The sequence below is a fragment of the Mesocricetus auratus genome, unplaced genomic scaffold, assembly GCF_017639785.1.
Source record: "Mesocricetus auratus isolate SY011 unplaced genomic scaffold, BCM_Maur_2.0 Super-Scaffold_100028, whole genome shotgun sequence".
Taxonomy (NCBI): Eukaryota; Metazoa; Chordata; class Mammalia; order Rodentia; family Cricetidae; genus Mesocricetus; species Mesocricetus auratus.
This window is the reverse complement of record NW_024429209.1, coordinates 14,445,713-14,466,701: the sequence shown is the minus strand read 5'-3', so window position 1 is coordinate 14,466,701 and position 20,989 is coordinate 14,445,713. Positions and strand designations below refer to the sequence as shown.

Sequence of the window (20,989 nt, the reverse complement as noted above, 5' to 3'; positions counted from 1 at the left end):
TGGTAAATATGCTTAAGTACTCTTCTCATATAATTTCAAACAAGAAAGTAGCCTTTATACAAGTCCGTTTTTATTTGTAAAAAATAATATGTAACTAAAGCTAACTTGATTTTTAAAATCAAAGTTCATTTAGTGATAATGTACACATTATAATAAAATTGTAGTAAAATACTGACATTTGATAGTTTAAACAAAGTATCATTCATGTAAAAATCATGTTATAGCATGTAAAATTTAATTAGAAAATTCATGGTTCACACAGCACAGCGTCTTATTGACACAGGTGACAAGGACAGAAGAGTTCACAGTGAGGCTTGACGTTCACTACAACGGAGTGCAGGCTAAGCTGCTAAGGCTCAGGTTCTCGTCATCAGGTGCGTAAGAACCGAGCCACCGGGACTGGACCCCCACAGCCCAGTCTCACTCACTTCATCAGCGACACCTTGGCGCAAACACTATCGTCCTTACGTTAAGACAGGCGCCAGCAGCTTTGCTCTCCATTTTCAGACAGAAGATAAATCTGTGTTTTACAGTTAAAATTTGTACAAAAGTCAAGCCCTGAAGTTTTCCCCCAAGAGAAAAGCTCTAATGTTAAAACTCTGTTAAAAAAGAGAGAGAAGAGAGGTAGTGCATGGGAGTATTTGTACGTACAATGTTGAGCCTGTGTGCCACTTAGCTCGAGTACAACTGAGCCTTCTACACCTAGCGCTACTTTCCACCTGAGAACCACACTGCGAACTCACGCACGGTGTGAGAGCCAGGATGCTGTCAGCAAGCGGTGCTGTGCGAGAGGAAGAACTCGTGAATTCGACACGAAGTCACTGGGTCGCTGCGCCCAGCCTCGGCTGGGCGTCTGCAAAGAACATGTTCAGCACTGACTGAGTCCAGCTCCCCTCACTGGATCAAGACTTCATTTCTGCCGGCTCTTGCTGTAGAGAAAATGCGTCCTTCACCTTGGAGTCATCGGAGTCTTCGCTGTTGTAATGGTACACAACTGTGAGTGTCTACACTTGCCCCACCATAAGGTTAAGTAATAAATAACTGTCCTCCTGGGAACTTGGGAAGAGTGAGTCCACACACGTGGATCTCGGTGCCTGTGCATGCAACACGGTGGCATCAGGGGAGGGGGATAGCTGCTGTTCCCTCCTCCTGAATGGATGCAGAAGAGAATAAATAACCCATATAATTAACACCCCTTCGGGTGGCGAACTTGACACAGACTTCCTGAAGTGCAGGCAGCACCCTAGGATCCCCAGGAAGAAAAACTCCATCTTTTGTATAAAAGTGCACATCTGTCCTGTTTGTTAGTCTCTCAACCTGGGGTCCTTTTTATTCAACATGATCCACACTGCCTGGTACACTGGAAGAGTGCGGAGCACACTAACTGCACAACACGCGCACACACGCATGCGCACGCGCACACACACATGCACACACACATACGCACGCGCACACATGCACGCAAATGCACACGCGCACACATACGCGCACACACACGCATGCACTCACACACGCGCACACGTACATGCAGGGACAATCTCCACTGGACTGGGGGTACGGAAGCTAAGGGGCAGTCGGTAGGACTGAGGCACCCTGAAACTCTGAAGCACAGGATGGAGACAAGGGGGTGCTCCAGGGCGGGACAGTGGGAGCAGCTCTATACATGACCAGCTAGTTAAAGTCTTCAAAAACAGGAAAACAGAACAAAAACTGCACATGAAAAAACAATCAGTCACACTTAACAGAGGAGCACTGTTAAAGGTCAGAGTATATAAATGCTGGGAAGCCAAGAACTGAGTGAGGTCCCCAGCAGAAAAGGAGACATTAGACTTCACAGAGGACAAGAGGACAGCTCTGCAGGGCACGTGCAAAGACTGCAGCAGGACCCCAGGCAGGAGCAGCATCCAGTGTCACAGAGAGCAGCAAAGGCCTCGCGCCTGCGTCGTCGCAGTCCGGCGGCAGTCACCCCGCCCCAGCCACACTTTAGGCTCGCCCGTGGACACTGAGGCCTGCTCCACGGTGACAGTCTTGTGTCACACTTACAGTGCGTGGAAACACACGTGGTGGGCTCACAACGTTATGATCGTTCCATCTTCCTCTAAAAGCCTCTGGCCCGGAGCGCGGGGTCCCAACTCTGTGTCCAGGCTGCCGGGCACAGGCACCGGGTCCTGTGGAGGAGAGAACCCGTTCTGCCCCGCCTCGAAGCTGAGCTCTATCTGCGTCAGGGACTCCAGGCTCTGGGCATCCGGGGCAGCCTTTGGGATCTGCTGTGGCTCGCCACTGTCTTCAATGATGATGTCGTCCTCATCGCTGTCCTGGTCCTCTGGCTCAAAGCTGGCTTCCACCTGCTGTGGGTAGCCCAGGAGGCTGTTGTCGGTGGACTGGCTGGAGCTGCCGGAAGTGCGACTGTTCCTCACCACGTTGTTCCTCTGGTTAGCTGGCCGCACGGTGATGATGAGGTTGCGGCTGTTGGCTATCATCATGTCGGTCACTTGGTCCAGGCTCTTCCCCGACACCTCTATACCGTTTACTTCTAAAACCTCATCATTGACGGCTAGCAGTCCCGTGCTCTGGGCCAGACCCCCGGGGACAAGCCGGGATATGAAGATCCCGGGGACTTTCTCTAAGCCGTGTGGTGTCACCCGGACACTGGAGCCGTCGCGGATGTAGAAGCCCAGGGGCTTCTCTGTGCCATACTTGTACAGCCGGACCCTTCTGTGGGTCTCCGGGAGGATGTCCACATCTATGATGGACGACACTGGCCGGAAGTCCTGGGGCATGCTGATGACGATGTGGGGCTTCTTCCTGTGGTTGTCAGGACGCAGCACATTGCTCAGCACGTTCTTCTTCCTGATGAGGGTGTCTGTACCAAAGGCACTGTAGTCAGCTTCTTCTGCTCGGGGAGAGAACAACACAAGATGGTTAGAAACCGCTGCAGCACATCTGTCCACAAAGGATCACCCCAGCCAACATACATGCTATAACAAGATCAGCCTGACCGCAAGGACCGCCACCGTGACTGCCACGCTGTAAAGGAAACACTAGAGGACCCTCTCAGACACACCTCGAAGGTCACCAACTACATAACATTAACTGGTCAGCGAAATCCTGATACAGCCAGGCATGGTCCACACATCTGCCATCCCGGTGCTCAGGAGCCTAAGGCAGAAGGTAGGAGGATCTCAAGTTCTAGGCTAGCCTGAGCTATAAAACAACAAGCTTGAGGCCAGCCTGGGTTAGAGAGTGAAATCCTGTCCCCCAAATCTAAAACCCAAACAACAACAACAACACAATAACGGCGGTAGATCTTACAGGCTCACACTTCCTCGCTCCTTTTCTCAGGAGAGTCTCACACTGCCAGGCTGGCTTCAGTCACCCTGACAGCTGAGACACTAAACTTCAGGTGCAGGTATGTCAGCTCCTGGCTACAGCTTCACCCCGTCTTTTTTTTTTTTTTTTTTGGTTTTTGAGACAGGGTTTCTCTGTATTGTTTTGGAGGCTGTCCTGGATTTCACTTTGTAGACCTCATTCTCCTAAGAGCTGGGATTACAGGACGAACCACAATACCCAGCAATTTGTAACAGCTCTGGCTGTCCTGGAACTCACTTTGTAGACCAGGTTGGTCTTAAACTCAGAGATCACCTGCTTCTGCCTCTCAAGTGCAGGGGTTAACAGTGTGGGCTGCCACCACCTGGCTTCATTTTTTTATATAATTTTTTTTTTATTATTATGTACACTGGGGTTTTCCTGCATGTCTGACTGTGTAAGGATGCCAGATCTCCTTGAACTGGAGTTACAGACAGTTGTGAGCTGCCATGTGGGTGCTGGGAATTGAACTCAGGGCTTCTGCAAGAACAGTCAGTCAGTGCTTTTAACCACTGAGTCATCACTCCAAACCCCTAAAAGCTCATTTTAAAAATCAGCTCGGGATCCCAGGACGGGTCAGTAGTGAATTGCTGCCAAGCCTGACGACCCGAGTTAGTTTCACAGGACACTAAACTATGGCAGAATAACGAATCAACTCTTATGCTGCTCTCTGACTACTACACACACTGTTGGCACACATGCACACACAGGTAAGTATCTTAACCAGGTATAGTGGCTCACTGCTGTAATCCCAGCTCCTGTGTAGGAGAGGCCGGAAGATCAGGAACTCAAGAGCAGCCTCAGCTACATAGCGAACCTGGGGTACATGAAGGCTTCTCAAAAATACTTTATTTATTTTTTCCCACTTTTTAAAATTTAAATTAGAAACAAGCTTGCTTCACATGTCAATCAAAAACATTTCATTTAATTTAAAAACATTTACACGTACCCGGTAAGTGCTGGTGCACATCTTTAATCCTAACACTTGGGATGTATGTGGAGGTGGATCTTTGTGAATTCGAGGCCAGCCAGGTCTACAGAGTGAGTTCCAGAACAGCCAGGGCTACACACAGAAATCCCATCCCAAAAAACCAACCAACCAACCAACCAAACAGTGGCACAAACTGAGGCGATCCTCCTGCCTCTGCTTTTGCTGTGCTAGGATTATATTTGTCCCAATGTGACCGCTTAAAACAGCCCTTTAAACTATGTTTTCTTTCATTTAATTAAAACATCTCCACTCTGCATACTTATTACATGCAAAACAAGGACAGGGGAAGGGGTGCTCATTCCAAGGAAACCACGAGAGCAAGATGGCGAGGGTGTGGCCGGCAGGCAGGAAGGGCACTCGCCTTGCACTGCTGAGGCCCTGGGTTCAACGCTAGCTCCAGAGGCTGGGAGGGTGGGAGGGAAGGGTCCTACCCTGCGGCGTCAGCACTCGCGTTTGATTAAGTGAAGCAAGAAGCACACACCTAGAACAGCTGCCTCTCAGCAAAGAGAACTCCTTCTGCCCATGGGCTCCGTACCTCTCACTTCTTACTCCAGCAGAGGCAGAAGAGTGACATCCACTGATGTCACACGGGGGTGGTAAGGACTCTGGCAAACTCGTGGAGCTCTAGCCCCATTTAAATATCACTTCATATTCCCGACATACTCCCACTTGCCCCCCCCCCCCATGATGGAGAGCCTGGTTTTCAGGTAAAACTTTGTTTTTTTTTCTGGTGGGATGGCTCAGTGGTTAGAGTGCTTGCTGCCAAAGTCTGATGACCTGAGTTTGAGCCTCACTGCCCGTAGAGAGAGCTAACTCCTGCAAGTTGTCCCCTGACCTCTCCCTTGTGCACTGTGGCTGGCACGCGCGCACACACACACACACACACACACACACACACACACACACACACACACACACACACACGAGATAAACATAAGGAAGGGGGGGAAAGCGCTGCTCATAAATCACAACAAAGACAAGCGCTGTCTAATTGTGTACCTGCAGCTGAATTAATTCTGAAAGCCAGCTGGGTTTGTCACATGCTAGAGACACCGAGCCCTAGACAGCGCTGTCACAAGGTGAAGGCGGGAAACACACGAAACGTCGGGGAAGGAAGGACAAGGAAAAGGAAAGGAGCAGCAGGCCAGCTGACGGCCACGTCAGGGCTGGGCTTGGTGCTCGGGCCTAGACTCCCGAGGCTTGAGAGGCTCAGAGGGAACACTGAGCTCAGGTTGGGCTGCGCCAGGGACCTTATCTCAAAGAACAAAGCAAAAACCTAGACCAACCAACTGAGCAAAAGCCCAAATCAAAACTCACTGGGAAAATGGTCAAGTAACAAGATACAGTTCACCAAAAAACAAAAACAAAACAAACAAACAAACAAAACCCCACAAAATACAGTTTAGCAATAGGAGAACAGGGCTTGGGACATGGAGGCAGAATCAGGAGCCCAGGGCCACCTGTCCTCAGCCACCCAGTGAGGCCACCCTGGGCTACACCACACTGTGCCTTAAAAAAAACTCAAACCTCTCATGTGCACCTTCATGCCCCAAAATAGCCGGTTGGAAATCCTCGTTCTTTGGAAGCTACAGACAGTCTGGGCCTCGCTGAACTCCAGCCACCTTCTCACAGGACCTGTCCCACAGCCAGGGACACCCTCATTACCTTCAGCTCCCAGCCCAGGGCATTAGAGTTCAAAATAATCTAAGGCAGGGTGAACCCTGGTGTCTTTACTGGACCAGTAACTTCCAGGTTCCCACCATGAAGGTCAGGTATGAGCACCTCAGGGGTGGGAGTTCCTTGGCATCCCCCAGCCTAACCCTCTTACAAGGAGTCTCTGCTGTATTCTTAGGCAGAAATATGCTTTATAGTTTGGTTTGAGAAATAAATCCATTGAAGAAGGAGTTTTTGGCAAAATCTCACTAAAAGCCGTTAGGATTAGTCTTGGACTGAACTGTTTATTTCAGAACAACCAATAGCAGAAGCCTGCGTAACTTGTCTAGGGAAATTCCAGACCACAAAACTGAGAAGGCCACCAAGCGCCCGCTCCTGGGAAACCCTACCAAGAAAACCCAAATCTGCATAATTTGGCACAGCCTAAGACTCCCTCTGAATGCTCTCGCTAAGCTCTCAGAAGCACTGAGCCTGCACAAAGGCTCCCCTGTTCTCCCACCCAGCTAATCAGTTTCCAGCCACTGGGAAAGAAACATGCTGGCAGCAGGCCAAGGCGCAGGGCATGAGTGTAAAGTGTAAAGGTGACCATCCAGGAGGGCCCAGCTGGAGGCCGAGGTCACTCCCAGAGGCCATGGGAGTCCCCGGGACCCACAGCAGACCTGGCCCAGGCCACACAGGAACACCCCATGGAGAACTCTGTCCCCCAGTCAACAATCTCCGTTCACTGAGTGGCCAAATGGGATCTCTTCTTCACTCACGGACTCCCAGCTTGCTAACAGCAAGCCCTGCAGGGCCTCTCTCTGAGCCCAAAGCTCCTTACACTTTAGTTCTGGAAGCTGGTTCCCTCATGTGAGCTCACCGAGGGCCCAGACTCATCATCACAGAAGAAATGCCCACAGTGGGAAGAAAGCGAACCTGGCAAACAAAAGCAAACACCAAGCATCCCTGGACAGGAAACCCCAGCAAACACACAGTACAGTCCTCAGGGGCTCAAGGGCTTGTCACATTAGGAGCTCAGCGGGAGGCAGGGCAGCTGGGCCTGGTGACACGGTCTGTAATGTCAGCTACACGGAGGAGGAGGCAGGAGGATGGTTCCAGGTCGGGCTGGACACCTTATGGAGATGCCGTCTCAAAAGAAAACGGAAAGGCTGGACACCGGGGAGAGGAGGCAACTTGTTACATTCATTGCAAGGTCAAGGCCAGCCCCCATCTTAATGACAACAACCACGAAACACTGGGGCGGGGTGAGGTTGGCATAGAGCTCAGACTTCAATGGTGGACACTGGCCTAGCAGACATGTGGCCCTGGGTTCAATTCCAAGGACCAGGAAAAGGAAAAAGAATGTCATACTCATAACACTGAGAGCTGAGGCACAGGGGACAGGATGGCCACAAGGATAACTACTGTGAGTTCAAGACCATTCTGGGCTACACAGCAAGATCTCATCTGGTTTCCCAGGGCGCATACATAAAGGAGTAAGTAGATGTGTTCCAAGAAAACTTTACAAAAAATGTCAGGCCTCTGCATGCCAATCCTTTTCTAACCCACAAAGATGAAATGAAAGATAATCAGCAACTTTAAGAGGATTAATTATCACTCTAGTCAGCGTTCATTTGATGTAGACCCCCTTCGCTTCCCCACACGGAGGAAGTGCTCAGCCAAGCTTTCAAAGCATGCACGGCAGTGTGCTCTGCAGTAGCCAGAGAACGAGGCAGATGGCACAGCTCCTAGAGAGATGGCATCAGGAAGGAATGTCCAACGGTCAGCATCGGGAGTGGAGTGTGGAGGGGACCTGGTGGGGCTGGCAGAAGTAAGATGTCTCTTGAGATGAGGAGAGCGGTAGCAGGTGACTGGGTAGGAGAGGAAGGGGAAGAAGTTTCCAGATGCAAGAGAGGCTGCGTGTATTTGCGGGTGTGTGTGTGTGTGTGTGTGTGTGTGTGTGTGTGTGTGTGTGTGTAGAAATCTGAAACATCAGGAAGGAAGAGGGGCAGACAGACTCTAAGGACTTCAGTCTTGGGCTGTGAATCCAGAGATGGAAATCTCATCTGTTTTCTTCACGGAGCTCCCTGCAGCAGGGATGGGAGAGCATGTGGAGACTGAATCTGCACATGTAATGGGTGGGCTGAGTGACTGAGAGCCGTCCGTGTGACAGGTGGGCTGAGTGACTGAGGGCAGTCCGTGTGACAGGTGGGCTGAGTGACTGAGGGGAGTCTGCTCAGAGGAGGGACCAGGCTTCCGTAGTGAGCAACCGAGATGATCATCCTGTGAACTGCGGCTCTACAGCTTCCAAAGTAAAAACCTTTTGTGGGCATTTCTATTTTTGTTTTTATTTTAAGACAGGGTCTTATTGCTATGGAGTCTAGGCTGGCCCTGAACTGACTTCCTACTAGGATTAATTACAGGCCTGTACACTAGTTCTGGCCTCTTGTGAAAAGTAACTACTGTGTATCCGTTGGACTATATTAAAATTAAACCCAGGCTCATTAAAATGTAACCTTAAAACACAGCTACAAAGTCACGTCTAGTGCCAGGTCAAGGTCTCAGAGCTGATTTTCTGCCAGTTACAGGTGTGTGAGCCACATGTCCTCCATGAGACTCAGCAGAGCAGGAGGCCCTGGCAGCACTGATCACAAACCCAGGACACAAGCACATCCACCCCCCACACAGAACACCAGCTCAGCCAGAAGGCAGGGAACGGAAACAATCAGACTGGGGGAGGGCCTGTGCTCTCACATGCCTTGGGATCCTATATGGAGCAGGTAGGTCTATCTGGAAAGCTCTAAAGACACATCGCCCAGACTCTGCTCCAACACTACAGGAATAACCTGGTGGGTTTATGTTGTTGCTTTGAGACAGAGGCTCACTATGGAGCCCTGGATGTCACAGAACTCACTCTGTAGACCAGGTTGGATTGGAACTCACCCTGTAAATCAGGCTGGCTTGGATCTCGGAGATCCGCCTGCCTGTACCTACTGAGTGATAGAATTACAGGCATGTGTACCACCGTAACTAAGACATTCATTTATTGCGTGTGACTGCATATGTGTGCACGTGTGTGCCAAGGTTATGGAAGTCATCCCTCTCCTTCCTTCACCTGGGTTCCAGGAATCAGACTCTTGGTTGTTAGGCTTGGTGGCAAGCCCCTTTGCACAGTGAGCCATGTTGCTAGCCCGTAGAGAAACACTGGTGCTGGTGGTAGAGTCCCCATGCCACTGCCCTGACCCAGCATTTCTAACCTGTCTAGTGCAGTCATGTGATAACCATCGAAGAAAAGGGCTCTCCGGGCTGTCTCACCCTCGCCCAGACACAGCAGGACAAACTCCAGCCCCCAGGAAGGAGCTGAGAACCCTCTCTGTGAAAAAACTTTTCAGGTATCAGGTTTTTGTTTTGGCTTCCATGAAGATAATCCAAGAAACAGAGTGTGGAATTTTTCTCCTAACGGAAACTGCCACAACACAGAACTTTCCCAACTGTGTGACATGACTGTCTAGGCACCAGCTGTAGGTATACACACTCAAGCAGTTTTCACCCCACAGAATCTTTACTCAGTAGCATACCAGATGCTGAAAGATTGCCTGCCTTTTAAACTTTCAATGGCTTTGGTTAAGTTTCTAAGGGTAGAGGGGCTGGAGAGATGGCTTGGAGGTTAAGAGCACTGATTGCTCTTCCAGAGGTCCTGAGTTCAGTTCCCAGCAACCACATGGTGGCTCACAACCATCTGTAGTGAAATCTGATGCCCTCTTCTGGCCTGAAGACATCCATGCAGGCAGAACACTGTATACAAAATAAATAATGACATCTTTAAGAAAAGTTTCTGAGGGCATGAGGGCATGGCTCATGGTAGGTGCTTGCCTAGCAGCATGCCGGAGGCCTTAGTTTTGAAACCCAGGACTACCACAAAACAGAAAGGAAAGAAACAACAGCTAAGAAAACAGACTGAGGATGCACTTTAATCCCAGCACACAGGAGGCAGAGGTAGGCAGGTCTGTGAGTCAAGAACACCTTGGTCTATGTAATGAGTTAGAAAGCTCCAGGCTAGCTAGTCTTGAAAGAAAAAATAAGTCAGAAAACAGACTGCAGTAAAATGGAACTAGCCTTAACCCACGCCATCTGCTGGCTCCACACAGGGCCGCTGCCGGCTTGAGCCTCTGTCTGTTTTGTTTAAAAATCAATCTGAATCAGAATTGAGTCTCTGCCTTGGATGCTGGGACCTGATGGTCAACAGCACATGAACAAACCAGGCAGCTTAAGCCTAAGCAAGATTTGCCTAGATCTGCAAGGAAAACTGGTCAGGGAAGTCCCATGAGACAGGGAGCTCCAGTTTACAGGACAGAAGGAGGCACTGGAGTAGACTGGGTGTGAACTCTCGGGTGCTGATGCAGGAAGGGCAGGCTGCACTTGTTCACCCAGGACTCTTAGCTGCAGTGGACACCGAGGCAGGGTGTTTCAAGCAGTAGTTATTCAGGATATGTATGCATAGGCTACATTTGTACACACTGTGCTTTAAGAATTCTCACCATTATATGTGTGTGTGTGTGTACATGTGTGTGTGCACATGCGCATGCCACGGAGCTCACGTGGAGGCCAGAGGACAGTTCTCAGGAGTTTCTGATGTTTTCCACCATGGTGGGCACTGGGGATCAGACTGAGTCACCAGCTTTGGTGGTAAGCATCCTAACGCACTGAGCATTCTCACGGGCTCACTGCACACTTGAGGCTGATTTGGAACTATGCAGCCCTGGGTACATCAACTAACTCAATCTCCTGCTTCAACCTCCTGAGTGCTGTGATTAGAAGGGTCAGCAGCCATGCCTGGCTTAAATTCACACATGCAAACACAAAATCAAACAAACATATAGAATACATATATTTGTATCACATTTATTTTCTTTGTGTGTGTGAGAAGGTAAGACAGCAAACTTCAGAAATGAGTTCTCTCCTTCTACCATGTGTACTCTGAGGATAGAAAAACCCGGGCTGTCAGACTTGGTGGCAAGAGCCCTTATCAGCTGAGCCATCTTTCTGACCCAAAGTCTTATGTTTTAAAATTAAAAATCTGCCAGGAGTGGTGATACAAGTCCTTAATCTCAGCACCTGGGAGGCAGAAGCAAGTGAATCTCTGTGAGTTCGAAGCCTGCCTGGTCTACAGGTTGAGTTCCAGAATAGTCAGGACTACACAGAGAAACTCTGTTGAGGGTGGGGGGAGAGGACATGACAAAACACACCTAATAATAACCTGTGGGTCCCAAGGATGGAACTCGGTACATAACGCTTGGTGACAATCACCTTCTCCACTGAGGCATCTTGCTGGTCCCCTACATCAAATTCTAAGAGCTACTGATTTTTCTGGATATTCTATTTTTATCACATAGAAAACCTTTACCCACATATATAAACAAACTTCTAACCCTTGACAGCCACAAAGCTGACTGTGATGGTACATGCCTGTAACTCAGCACTCAGAAGGCTGGGGTAGGACCAAGCCACGACTGAGGACATCTTGAGCTATAGCATGGGATATACAAAAGTCTCAAAAACAAAAGGCAAATGAAAACAAAGACGAAACCCAATGGACAAATGTGAAATAATGGAATGAAATGTCAATAACCACACCAGCAGCAAGACGGAGACTCACAAAGGAGGACCCTAACAACACGCAGTGGGGTATGCAGCTTAAAAAGCTATTGTCAGTCAACACCACGGTTCACGTGTAATCCCTGACCTTGGGAAGCTGGGGCAGGAGAACTGATGTAAGCTTAAGGCTAGCCTGGGCTACAGAGTAAGACTCTGTCTCAAACAAGGGGAGGGGGCACAATTCAACTGGTAAGGGTATCTGTTGCCAAGCCTGTCTCTCTCTCCTTCTGTAAATGCCCAGAACCTACATGGTGTAAGAAATAATTCCCATGTTGTCCTTAACTTCCACAAGCGTGCTGTGGCATACATGTCCCTCTCCCCTCACAAAACAAATAAACGTAAAAAATGTATATATGTACACATACATTACTGCTAATAAGAGAGGGTTGTTATTAGCTTTAAATGACGAGTCCCATCAAAAGTCTTGCCCTCCCTCTTCTGCCTGTCCATGGGTCACACTCCACCGGCCCCTAGGTCTGGCTTCCAGAGGCCGCCTTGCTCTCCAGTCCTGCTGCTCTTACAGCTTTTATGTTGCTTTGTCTTTTTCAAACAGGGTCTTGTTATGGAGCCCAGGCTAGCCTCGAACTTACAGTACTCTGCCTGCCTTGGGCCCTTGTGCTGAGATTGCAGGCATGAGCCACTGAGTACAGCTGTCACGTTTCTCAACCCCAGACTGTCATTTCTAGAGTGCATGGTGTGGTCAATTCCAAAGCCTGCTGAGATAATTTATTAAGGCTAGGACCTGCAATCCCACTTCTCTGTCGAATTCTGACAATGCACCAGTTAGCGGGCTCAAAACCACATCTATGTTCTGCTGTACCCCTTGCTGCTGGCCAGTTTCCCCGTTCACCTCTCTGCCACCTGCTCCTGGGCTCTGTACACACTGATTCTTGCAAGCAGACACAGGGGCCTCTGCCCACAGCTTACCCACTGTGGAGCCTGCCATCCGCCTATAGGCACTTGGGAGCATTAACACTAACTCTCTCAGAACAGACTGAGTCTCTCAGCAGAAGGGGTGGACAGACTTCAGTCTCCAAACCCAGAAAAGCAAAGCAACCAGGCTGCGGCCATGTCAGCGCCCTGGGAGCAATCTAACGCTCACCGTCCTCCCTTTCAAGCTGCTTTCTGGGTTGGCCTGAAAACTGTAAGGTCTTTATCCCACAACACTCAAAGCTCTTAAGTGAGCTTTTCAAATCTTTCATTTACCAAAGAGAAAGGAGCTAGTGGCCAATAGGATAGGACTATCCATCCTTCCCGTCTGCGGTCTGTCTGTGTCTGTCTCCTTGTCTCATACACAGGGCAGGGGCAGCCTAAAAAAGTTTTACGACTCAAGATACTTTTTATGAGACAACATTTACAGCTCCCAAAGCCAGCATTTCCCTTCTTACTTCCCAGCTAGTTTTATATTCACGCTACTTCTGTGAATAAAAAAATACTCTAAGATGGAAGACTTTGCTGGGTGCCACCAAGGGTTGGGTGCTGTTCTTCCCTCAATCCGTCAGTGTGGGGATGCTACAGGCATTACAGTCACTCCATAAAGAATGGAGATGAGAGTCAGGCATTGGTGGCACATGCCTTTAATCCCAGCACTCAGGAGGCAGAACTCTGTGAGTTCGAGACCAGCCTGGTCTACAAGAGTTAGTTCCAGGACAGCCTCCAAAGCCACAAAGAAACCCTGTCTCGAAAAAGCCAAAAAAAGAAAAAAAAAAAAAAAAAAAAAAAAAAAAAAAAAAAAGCCAAAAAAAGAAAAGAAAGAAAGAAAGGAGATGAGAGGGAGTGAGTGACTTGTTCCCGCTGTCTATGAGACAATGAATGAAGCTCTCGGAGGTGGGTGAGCCTCTGCTATCAAATTCACTGTTCCCCATCAATCCAGCAACAGAATGAAGACTTACTAATATGCCTAGTTTGACACCCCACCCTCCTACCCCCCAGACAGGGTTTCTCTGTGTAGCCTTAGATGTCCTTGAAGAACTCAGGCTGGCCTGGAACTCAGAGATACTCCAAAGGCATACACCACCATTACCACAGGGCTTCTAATTTACTTAAAAAAAACAAAAACAAAACTAAGAGGAGGGTGCCGAAGAGATAACTCAGTGGTCAAGAGCACTGGCTTGTTCTTTCAGAAGTCAGGGTTTGATTCCCACCACCACACAGCGGTTGATATCTCCCTGTACCTCCAGTTCTAGGGAATCCGACACATCTGGCTTCTGAGAACACCTGTACACACATGTGCAGAACCATGCACACACACAGGCACGCACACACACTCAATCTCTCTCTCCACAGACTTTCTTCCATACGTTAAGAGAAGGCTGGCACACTAAGTAAGCTGGTGATATCAGTATGCTTTGGCTCCCTGCAAGGTGTGTATCCACTAGGTCAGAGGCAAAGCTGCTCGCCCGAGGGAGAGTGTGCTCTTCATACAAGGCACTCACCCTTCTTCTGTATGAAAATCCTGAGCAGCGGATTGGCGGTGGAAACCGCCTTGTGGTAGTTGTCGTCATTGTTTATGGGCAGCAGGTCCCCATGGATGTCTGCGTAGCCCACCAGCACGTCAACGTTGGGGATCTTGTGAACATGTTGCAGCAGTCCATAAAACTCCTCAAATTTTCCGGGCTTGGATCTTTCCAGTGAAAACCGACGAAACTCGGCTCCAAACTACAAATATAATAAACATATTAAAAAAACAGAAAGTTAGCCAGACATGGTGGTGCATGCCTTTAGTCCTTTGGGAGACAGAGACAGGAGGATCTCTGTGAATTCGAGGGCACAGAAAACACCCTGCTGAGCCAGGCGATGGTGGCACACACTTTTAATCCCAGCACTCGGAAGGCAGAAGCAGGAGGATCTCTGTGAGTTTGAGACCAGCCTGGTTTACAAAAGCTAGTTCCAGGACAGCCTCCAAAGCCACAGAGAAACCCTGTCTCAAAAAACCAAAAAACACCCTGTTGTAAACCTCTCTGCCAGGAGCAGAGGGCAGAAAGACACAGGAATGTGGCTGCTGCTCCCCCAGGGTGCCCCTGCCAGTAGCTGCTGCCTCAACGCCCCATGCCCAGGTCTCCTAGAGACAGAAAAAAAGATCTTCCCCAAGTTAGTGTAAAAGAAAAGCTTATTAACCAACACATCAGCTTTAAGCCCTTCTCCGTATAGCTAAGGAGAGCATCTGTCTGTCTGTCCCTGTGCTGGGCTGCAGAGACCAGGAGGCTGGCCTGCTTCAAAAGCTCAGAGATTAGTGGGTGAGGAGAATAATCGCCTCAGGGAGGCTGGAGATCACAGGACAAGCAGGAAGCACCCTGTCATCCCTCCATCTACCTTCCAGGTTCCCTAAGGCCACACATTAAAGTACCTCCTGAGTCCCTGTGGGACTGGTATGGTGTGCTTTCAAATAGGGAGCCTAAGAAAGGTTCTCCAGGCTTCTTCAAAAAGTGTCCCATCACATAATTTTAAGCCTCTCTTTAGAAGTCACTGGATATGCTGCACATGTTTAGATAAATGCCAGGGGAGGCGCTGGAGAGATGGCTCAGCAGTTAAGAACACTAGCTGTTCTTGCAGAGGATCTGGGTTCAGGTCCCAGCACCCTCACCGCAGCTCACAACTACCTCTGACTCCAGTTCCAGGGGATCTGATGCCTTCTGACCTCCAAAGGCACCAGGAACACCTGTGTCGAATATACATACATGCACGCAAAGCACTTACACACAGTAAATAGGGGAGAAGGAAAGGAGGGAGGGGCTTTGGCTCATGGCGGGGAGGGGGGGAGTTAAATTCTACTGGTTTTTTTTTTTACTTCAGGTCGGAAACATACGTAGCTCAGTGGTAGAGTATGAACATGGCATGTTCAAGGCTCTCCATCCAGAACCACAAAAAAAGAAAAAAGGGTAAAAGAAAGTATAAACATTGGCTAAACATGTTTGACCGCCAGACTTGTTTTCTGTCTAAATTCCTGAGAGTCGGGAAACATCAATGTTGCAGAGGAACAGCAGGTGCCAGGCAGAGAAAGGCCTCCATCACCAACACCGACCCAGAACACCCAGCCTCCCAGCTGTTTCTCTCCCTATGGCCGACCCTCCTCTTGCACGCATTACTCACTACCCATGGTTTGACATTAAAACAAAATTCACTGGCCACGTCTTCTAACAAATTCAAAGTTTCCAAAACACATTCCTGAGACGTAAACACTAACATTCGTCAAGAAAAATCAGGTGACTCATATCTAAAGCTCTCAAAAAGTTAGTCACACCTACACATTTCAGAGTAAATAAAGCCCAGGGAACACCCTGCATATCAGTCGTCTTCCGATGTTATCAAAGGCAGTTTCTCCCTGGTTTTCTGAAGGCTGGTCTCTCAGCACAGTCCACAGGGCAGGCTGACTCACCCCAGGCTATCACCTCCCTGGCAGTCTGAATGGGAAGACACCTAATGATTTAACCCTTTAGGTCCCCCCCAAAGCTACTGCATGCAAGTTCTTTGCTCATCACCTTCTTCTCTGGCTCACATACTTAGATTAAAAACAGCAGGTGCCCATGCCAGCTAACATTGGCAAGGAGGGGGTGGGGGTGGGAATGGGCTACCTCTTGCAGCAAAGTAGGACTATAAGCACTTCTTAGGACATGAAGAGAAATTAGACAGAGATCAAATTAACCCAATCAACAATTATTCACCATGTGATTTTTGGGAGGAAGGGGGCATGGACCAGTTTGCCTGGAGTCCAGATGCACATGGAGTTGTTTCTGGCATCTCTTGCGTTTTTTGGAGGGAAGGGAAATGAACCCTGGTCCTCTGGAAGAGCAGCCCGTGCCCTTAACCACTGAGCCATCTCTCCATCCCTAATTCTGTTTGTTTAATAGGACCACCCTGTGTAGTTTTAGATGGTCTTGAACTTGCAATGGGAGCTAAAATTAGGAAGTACTTTTAGAAGTACTGTTAATATTCCATTTGCCCATGAACAGCAACTAGGAAGCTGTATGTCTAAGACTGTTCCAAGACTGTCTTTGTCATGCTGGAGATACAACCAAGCCCTAGTATGCCAACCAAGCTCCAGTGCAACAGCTACAGCCCCCTCCCCACCCCAGGATCAAGGTTAACTAAGGACATCACTGTGATTGCGGAGAACTTTCCCGGTTCTGGAGAAACAATCAGGAAGATAAATCAGTTACCAAAGAAATCACCCAGTTGCTGGTATCACACTTCTAAGCAGACCTATATTTACACTATCCATTATTTTATTATCTGTACCATGTCTCCCTTTCTAGAGTAAAGATGATAAAGTTGACTCTATTGTTTCTTTTTCTTTTCTTTTTTTCTTTTTCAAGACAGACAGGGTTTCTCTGTATAGCCCTAGCAGTCCTGGAACTAGTTCTGTAGACCAGGCTGGTCTCAAACTCAGAGATGCACCTGCCTCTGCCTTCTGAATGCTAGAATTAAAGGAGTGAGCCACCACCGCCTGGCGGACACTATTGCTTCTGTGAAGAAGGCTCCAAGTCATGACATGCATAGTATCCAGTTTTAGCTATGATATCTTAATTATGATATTATAAAATTGATATTGGACTAGCACAATGGCTCAGGAGGTGAAGTTACTAAGCCTGACAACCTGAATTCAACACCCAAGACACACATGGCAGTGGGAACCCACTCCTGGATGTGTCCTCTGACCTCTGCACTCACACTATGGTACTGTGAATCAATCCCCATACACTCATGCACACAAGCAAATGATCAAAATGTAATACAAATTTTAAAGAACTTTTACCACTCACATAGCATAAATGTAATTATTTTTTTCAAACCTTAGCTAAGTAAGCTAGGTCTAGTGGCACATATCTTTACTCCCAGCAGAGGCAGGTGGATCTCTGAGTTCGATGCCAGCCTGGTCTACAGAGAGAGTTCCCGTTTTTTTTTTTTTGTTTTGTTTTGTTTTTTTGTTTTTTAATGAGTAATAGAGTTTTGCCATGTGTGTCAGGCCCCTTAGAAATGGAATTACAGACAGTTTAGAGCTGTCATGTGAGTGCTGGGAATTGAACCAGGGTCCTCTGGAAGAGCAGTCAGTGATCTTAACCCCTGAGCCATCGATCCAGCCCCCACCATCACCACCACCCCAGATACCTTGTCTTAAAAAATGAAGAAACAACAACAAATGTAAGGGCCACAGACCTGTTTTTGTTTATCGACAGGTGGGACAGTGGGACCACATCTCACTGAGCATATGTTCTGACTGCCTGTTTTTGTTTATTGACAGGTGTGACAGTGGGACCACATCTCACTGAGCATATGTTCTGACTGCCTGTTTTTGTTTATCGACAGGTGGGACAGTGGGACCACATCTCACTGAGCATATGTTCTCACTGCCCTATGCCCTTTAGAAGAGGGCGCTTGCTAGAAGTACAGGGCGGCAGCTGAAATACACACCACATACTTTGGACAGAACTATGTAAAATATTCAAAAATCAGTAGATGGAAAAGACAAACAAAAAGCCTGAAATTCCAGTCCTCAAGAACTCCGTTTCCTACCTCCAGAGACCCAACCCTACCTGATCTATTGGCACACCTAGGGTCTCTACTCATTTTTCCGATGATAAAAAAATTAAAGACTCACCACGAAGATCAGACCATAAAACTGAGTGTTAGCATTATGCAACATCACAAATGGTTTTCTTTTCTGACCTCAAGTCCCACAAGCAAAACTACAAAAAAAAAAAAAAAAAAAAAGAGCCAGGAGAAAGTGCTTGTGCTAGGCCTGAAACAGCTAGCCAGCCACAACACAGCCAGAGCAAAGATGAACATTTCTGGGGTCGCTGTCCCCCCATTCAAACAAGTCACCTCAGTTTGCTATTAGTCCATGGAGATCCCAGCCCACGAGACTACTCCTCAAACTGCCATAGGATTTATTCTTTTTCTATACTAAGCTGGCCTTGAACTCAAGAGAACCACCTTCGTCTGCCTCCCAAGTGCTGGGACTACAGGCGTGCACCACCATACCAGGTTCAGTTTTAGTCTAAGACAACAAAAAATCTTTAAAAAATTATGTGTGCATGTGGTCTCTGTGTGTGTATGCCATGCACAGGTGCCCTGGGAAGCCAGAATATCAGATCTCCCAGACCTAAGGAGAGAAGGCTCTGTGGTTAAAACCATGGCTGTTCTTCCTAAGGTTCTGAGTTTGGTTCCCAGCACCCACAACATGGTGGTTAAAACTCCTCTGACTTCCTGGAGCATCTGGCATGCAGGTAGTAAACAGACAGACATACACTTATGTACATAAAATAGTAAGTTTTTGAAAATTTACAGGTTCTGGGCTGGAGAGATGGCTCAGTGGTTAAGAGTACTGGCTGCTCTTTCCAAAGGACCTGGGTTCAATTCTCGGTACCCACATGGCAGCTCACAACTGTCTGTAACTCAAGTTCCAGTGGATCTGACTCCCTCACACAGACATGCACACAGGCCAAATACCAACACACATAAAAATTAAATAAATAATTACTTTAAAAACTAAAAACAAATTTACAGGTGCCTTTTGCTTGACAGGGGTGAGAACCGGACCTGGGACCCCTGCAAGAGCAGTGCACACTCGGTGCTATCTTCCCAGCACCAACAGCCCTATTATTATTACACAGACCTGTGTTTCAATCTAGTGCCTATTCTGGTATATAAGTCCCTCCGTCCTCTTTATTAAGACTGGATCTCACCGTATAGGCCAGACTGGCCTGGAACTCTTCCAGCTTCACTCGTCTGCCTACCTGGTGAGTTCCAGATTAGTCTAAGTCAAAGGAGATTTCAAAAAAAGAGATATTAAAAGCAAATGTAGATTTGCGATTCTTAGTAAACAGAACATTGCTCTCAAGCCCAGACATCCCCACACCTCACCCAAAGGCTCCGACAGCTTTCCTCACTTCACTCAAACCACTCCTGGGATCGACATTCCCCCAGGGGTCCCTTAACCATCGCCCCATGGGTGGGGTGTGCACGGCTCCGGTGTATCTAACCTCAATTCTGTCCTAAATTCTCAGGGTCAGTAATGCCCGCTGACCACTGTTCTGCAAGACTTGGTCCTAGAGCGGAGCTAGGAAGTCACACCCTTTAGAAGCTGTTCACCTTGTTATCTCAGAATGCTCAGAGAACCAGGCTGCTTTATCCCAGCTCCTTCTAGCCTTTCAAAGTCAGGGGAAGCTTGCCGACATGTTCCGGTGGCTGCAGATCACCTTCAAATTCCATCTGAAAAGCCCCCTTGGGAAGAACGCATTCCCTAGCTAATCCCCACAGGCTACTCTGCTCACCGGGCCTTGAGACTGAGGAATTCCTCGGACACTATCAGCAGACTGGCACTCCCGCCGAGGGGGAAAGCACTCGACGTGAAGGGTCGGAATAAAAAGAGCGACAGCGTCTCAAACTGTCAAGCGCTACTCCAGAGTAAGGCGATAGTGCTAATTTCAGAGATTAGACGCATACCAAAGTTAGAGCTGGAAAAAGAGGCTCGTCTCCATCCTATGTGCCCCTGAACCCCAAGAAAGGGTGACATAAGGCGACAACAAGGTACTCCGAAAGCCTTTGACTCATTCCCGGGAAGAAGGGCTTCCCCTAAGCTATCGCATCACCTAGCATTCGAGCGGGAATACGAAGGATGGAAAACAGGGGCTGTGATGCGGAACAGACGCCAGGCGCTCCCCGCCGCCGCTCTCCACCAAGTTTGTCTTCTGCGTGCTCCGTCCAGCAGCTCGCCCTCCGCCCGCGTCCGCACCAGGGCAGCCCGGGTCCACCCTCCCGCCACCCCGCGTCCCCGCCGCCCCGCCCGGCCGCGCACCTTGCTCTTCACCTCCATGGTGCCCAGGCAGCCGCTGCTCACCCCGTGCCGGTGGCCGCGGTTCATGCTGAGCGCCGGGCCGGCGGCCGCCTCGTCGGGGGCCGGCCCTCGGGAGCGCGGGCAGCGGGGCCGCGGGGCGCGGGCTCGGGAGTCGGAGCGCCGCACGGCGCCTCGTCACCGCACCTGCCGAGGTCTGCGCGGCGCAGTGCCGGGTGCTCCGCGGCGGCCCGAGGGTCGGACTGGCAACGCGGCAGGCGGGGACACGGGTCCCTCCCAGAGAGGTTCGGGGGCGGCGGCGGCCGCCGTGAGGAGAGGGCGGAGCGCCGTCCCACAGCCGCCGCAGCCCGGCTTCTCCGCTGCCTCCCCCGCGGGCTCGCGCGCGCGCGCGCGGCCCGGCGCTCGTGCACGCAAGCACGGCTGCAGCCGCGGCGCGTGCGCGCGCTCACCTGCAGCCTCCGAGCAGCCTCGGCGGCTCGCGCTCCGCCCACGCCCAATAGGAAGCGCGCACCTGCGCCCGCGGCGCCAGCCAA

General features: G+C 49.4%; 1 protein-coding gene across 1 annotated transcript; it reads right to left on the bottom strand.

The window, feature by feature from the left end:
- Nucleotides 1–213: 213 nt before the first annotated feature.
- On the bottom strand, nt 214–20,838 carry Pard6b (par-6 family cell polarity regulator beta). Its single transcript, XM_005074431.4, has 3 exons — nt 20,460–20,838; nt 14,101–14,323; nt 214–2,893 (listed from the first exon to the last, which is right to left on the bottom strand). Exons 1-3 carry the CDS (start codon nt 20,523–20,525, stop codon nt 2,070–2,072), a joined length of 1,113 nt encoding a protein of 370 aa, XP_005074488.1. The 5' UTR covers nt 20,526–20,838; the 3' UTR covers nt 214–2,069.
- Between the last annotated feature and the right edge of the window lie 151 nt (nt 20,839–20,989).

Bases quoted from the DNA above. Each gene is read 5' to 3' on its own strand.
- Pard6b (XM_005074431.4), bottom strand. From the start codon at position 20,525: ATGAACCGCGGCCACCGGCACGGGGTGAGCAGCGGCTGCCTGGGCACC. The intron at 14,324-20,459 runs GTGCGCGGCCGG...TTATATTTGTAG, and splicing joins CCATGGAGGTGAAGAGCAAG to TTTGGAGCCGAGTTTCGTCG. The intron at 2,894-14,100 runs GTGAGTGCCTTG...CTCCCCGAGCAG, and splicing joins GATTTTCATACAGAAGAAGG to AAGAAGCTGACTACAGTGCC.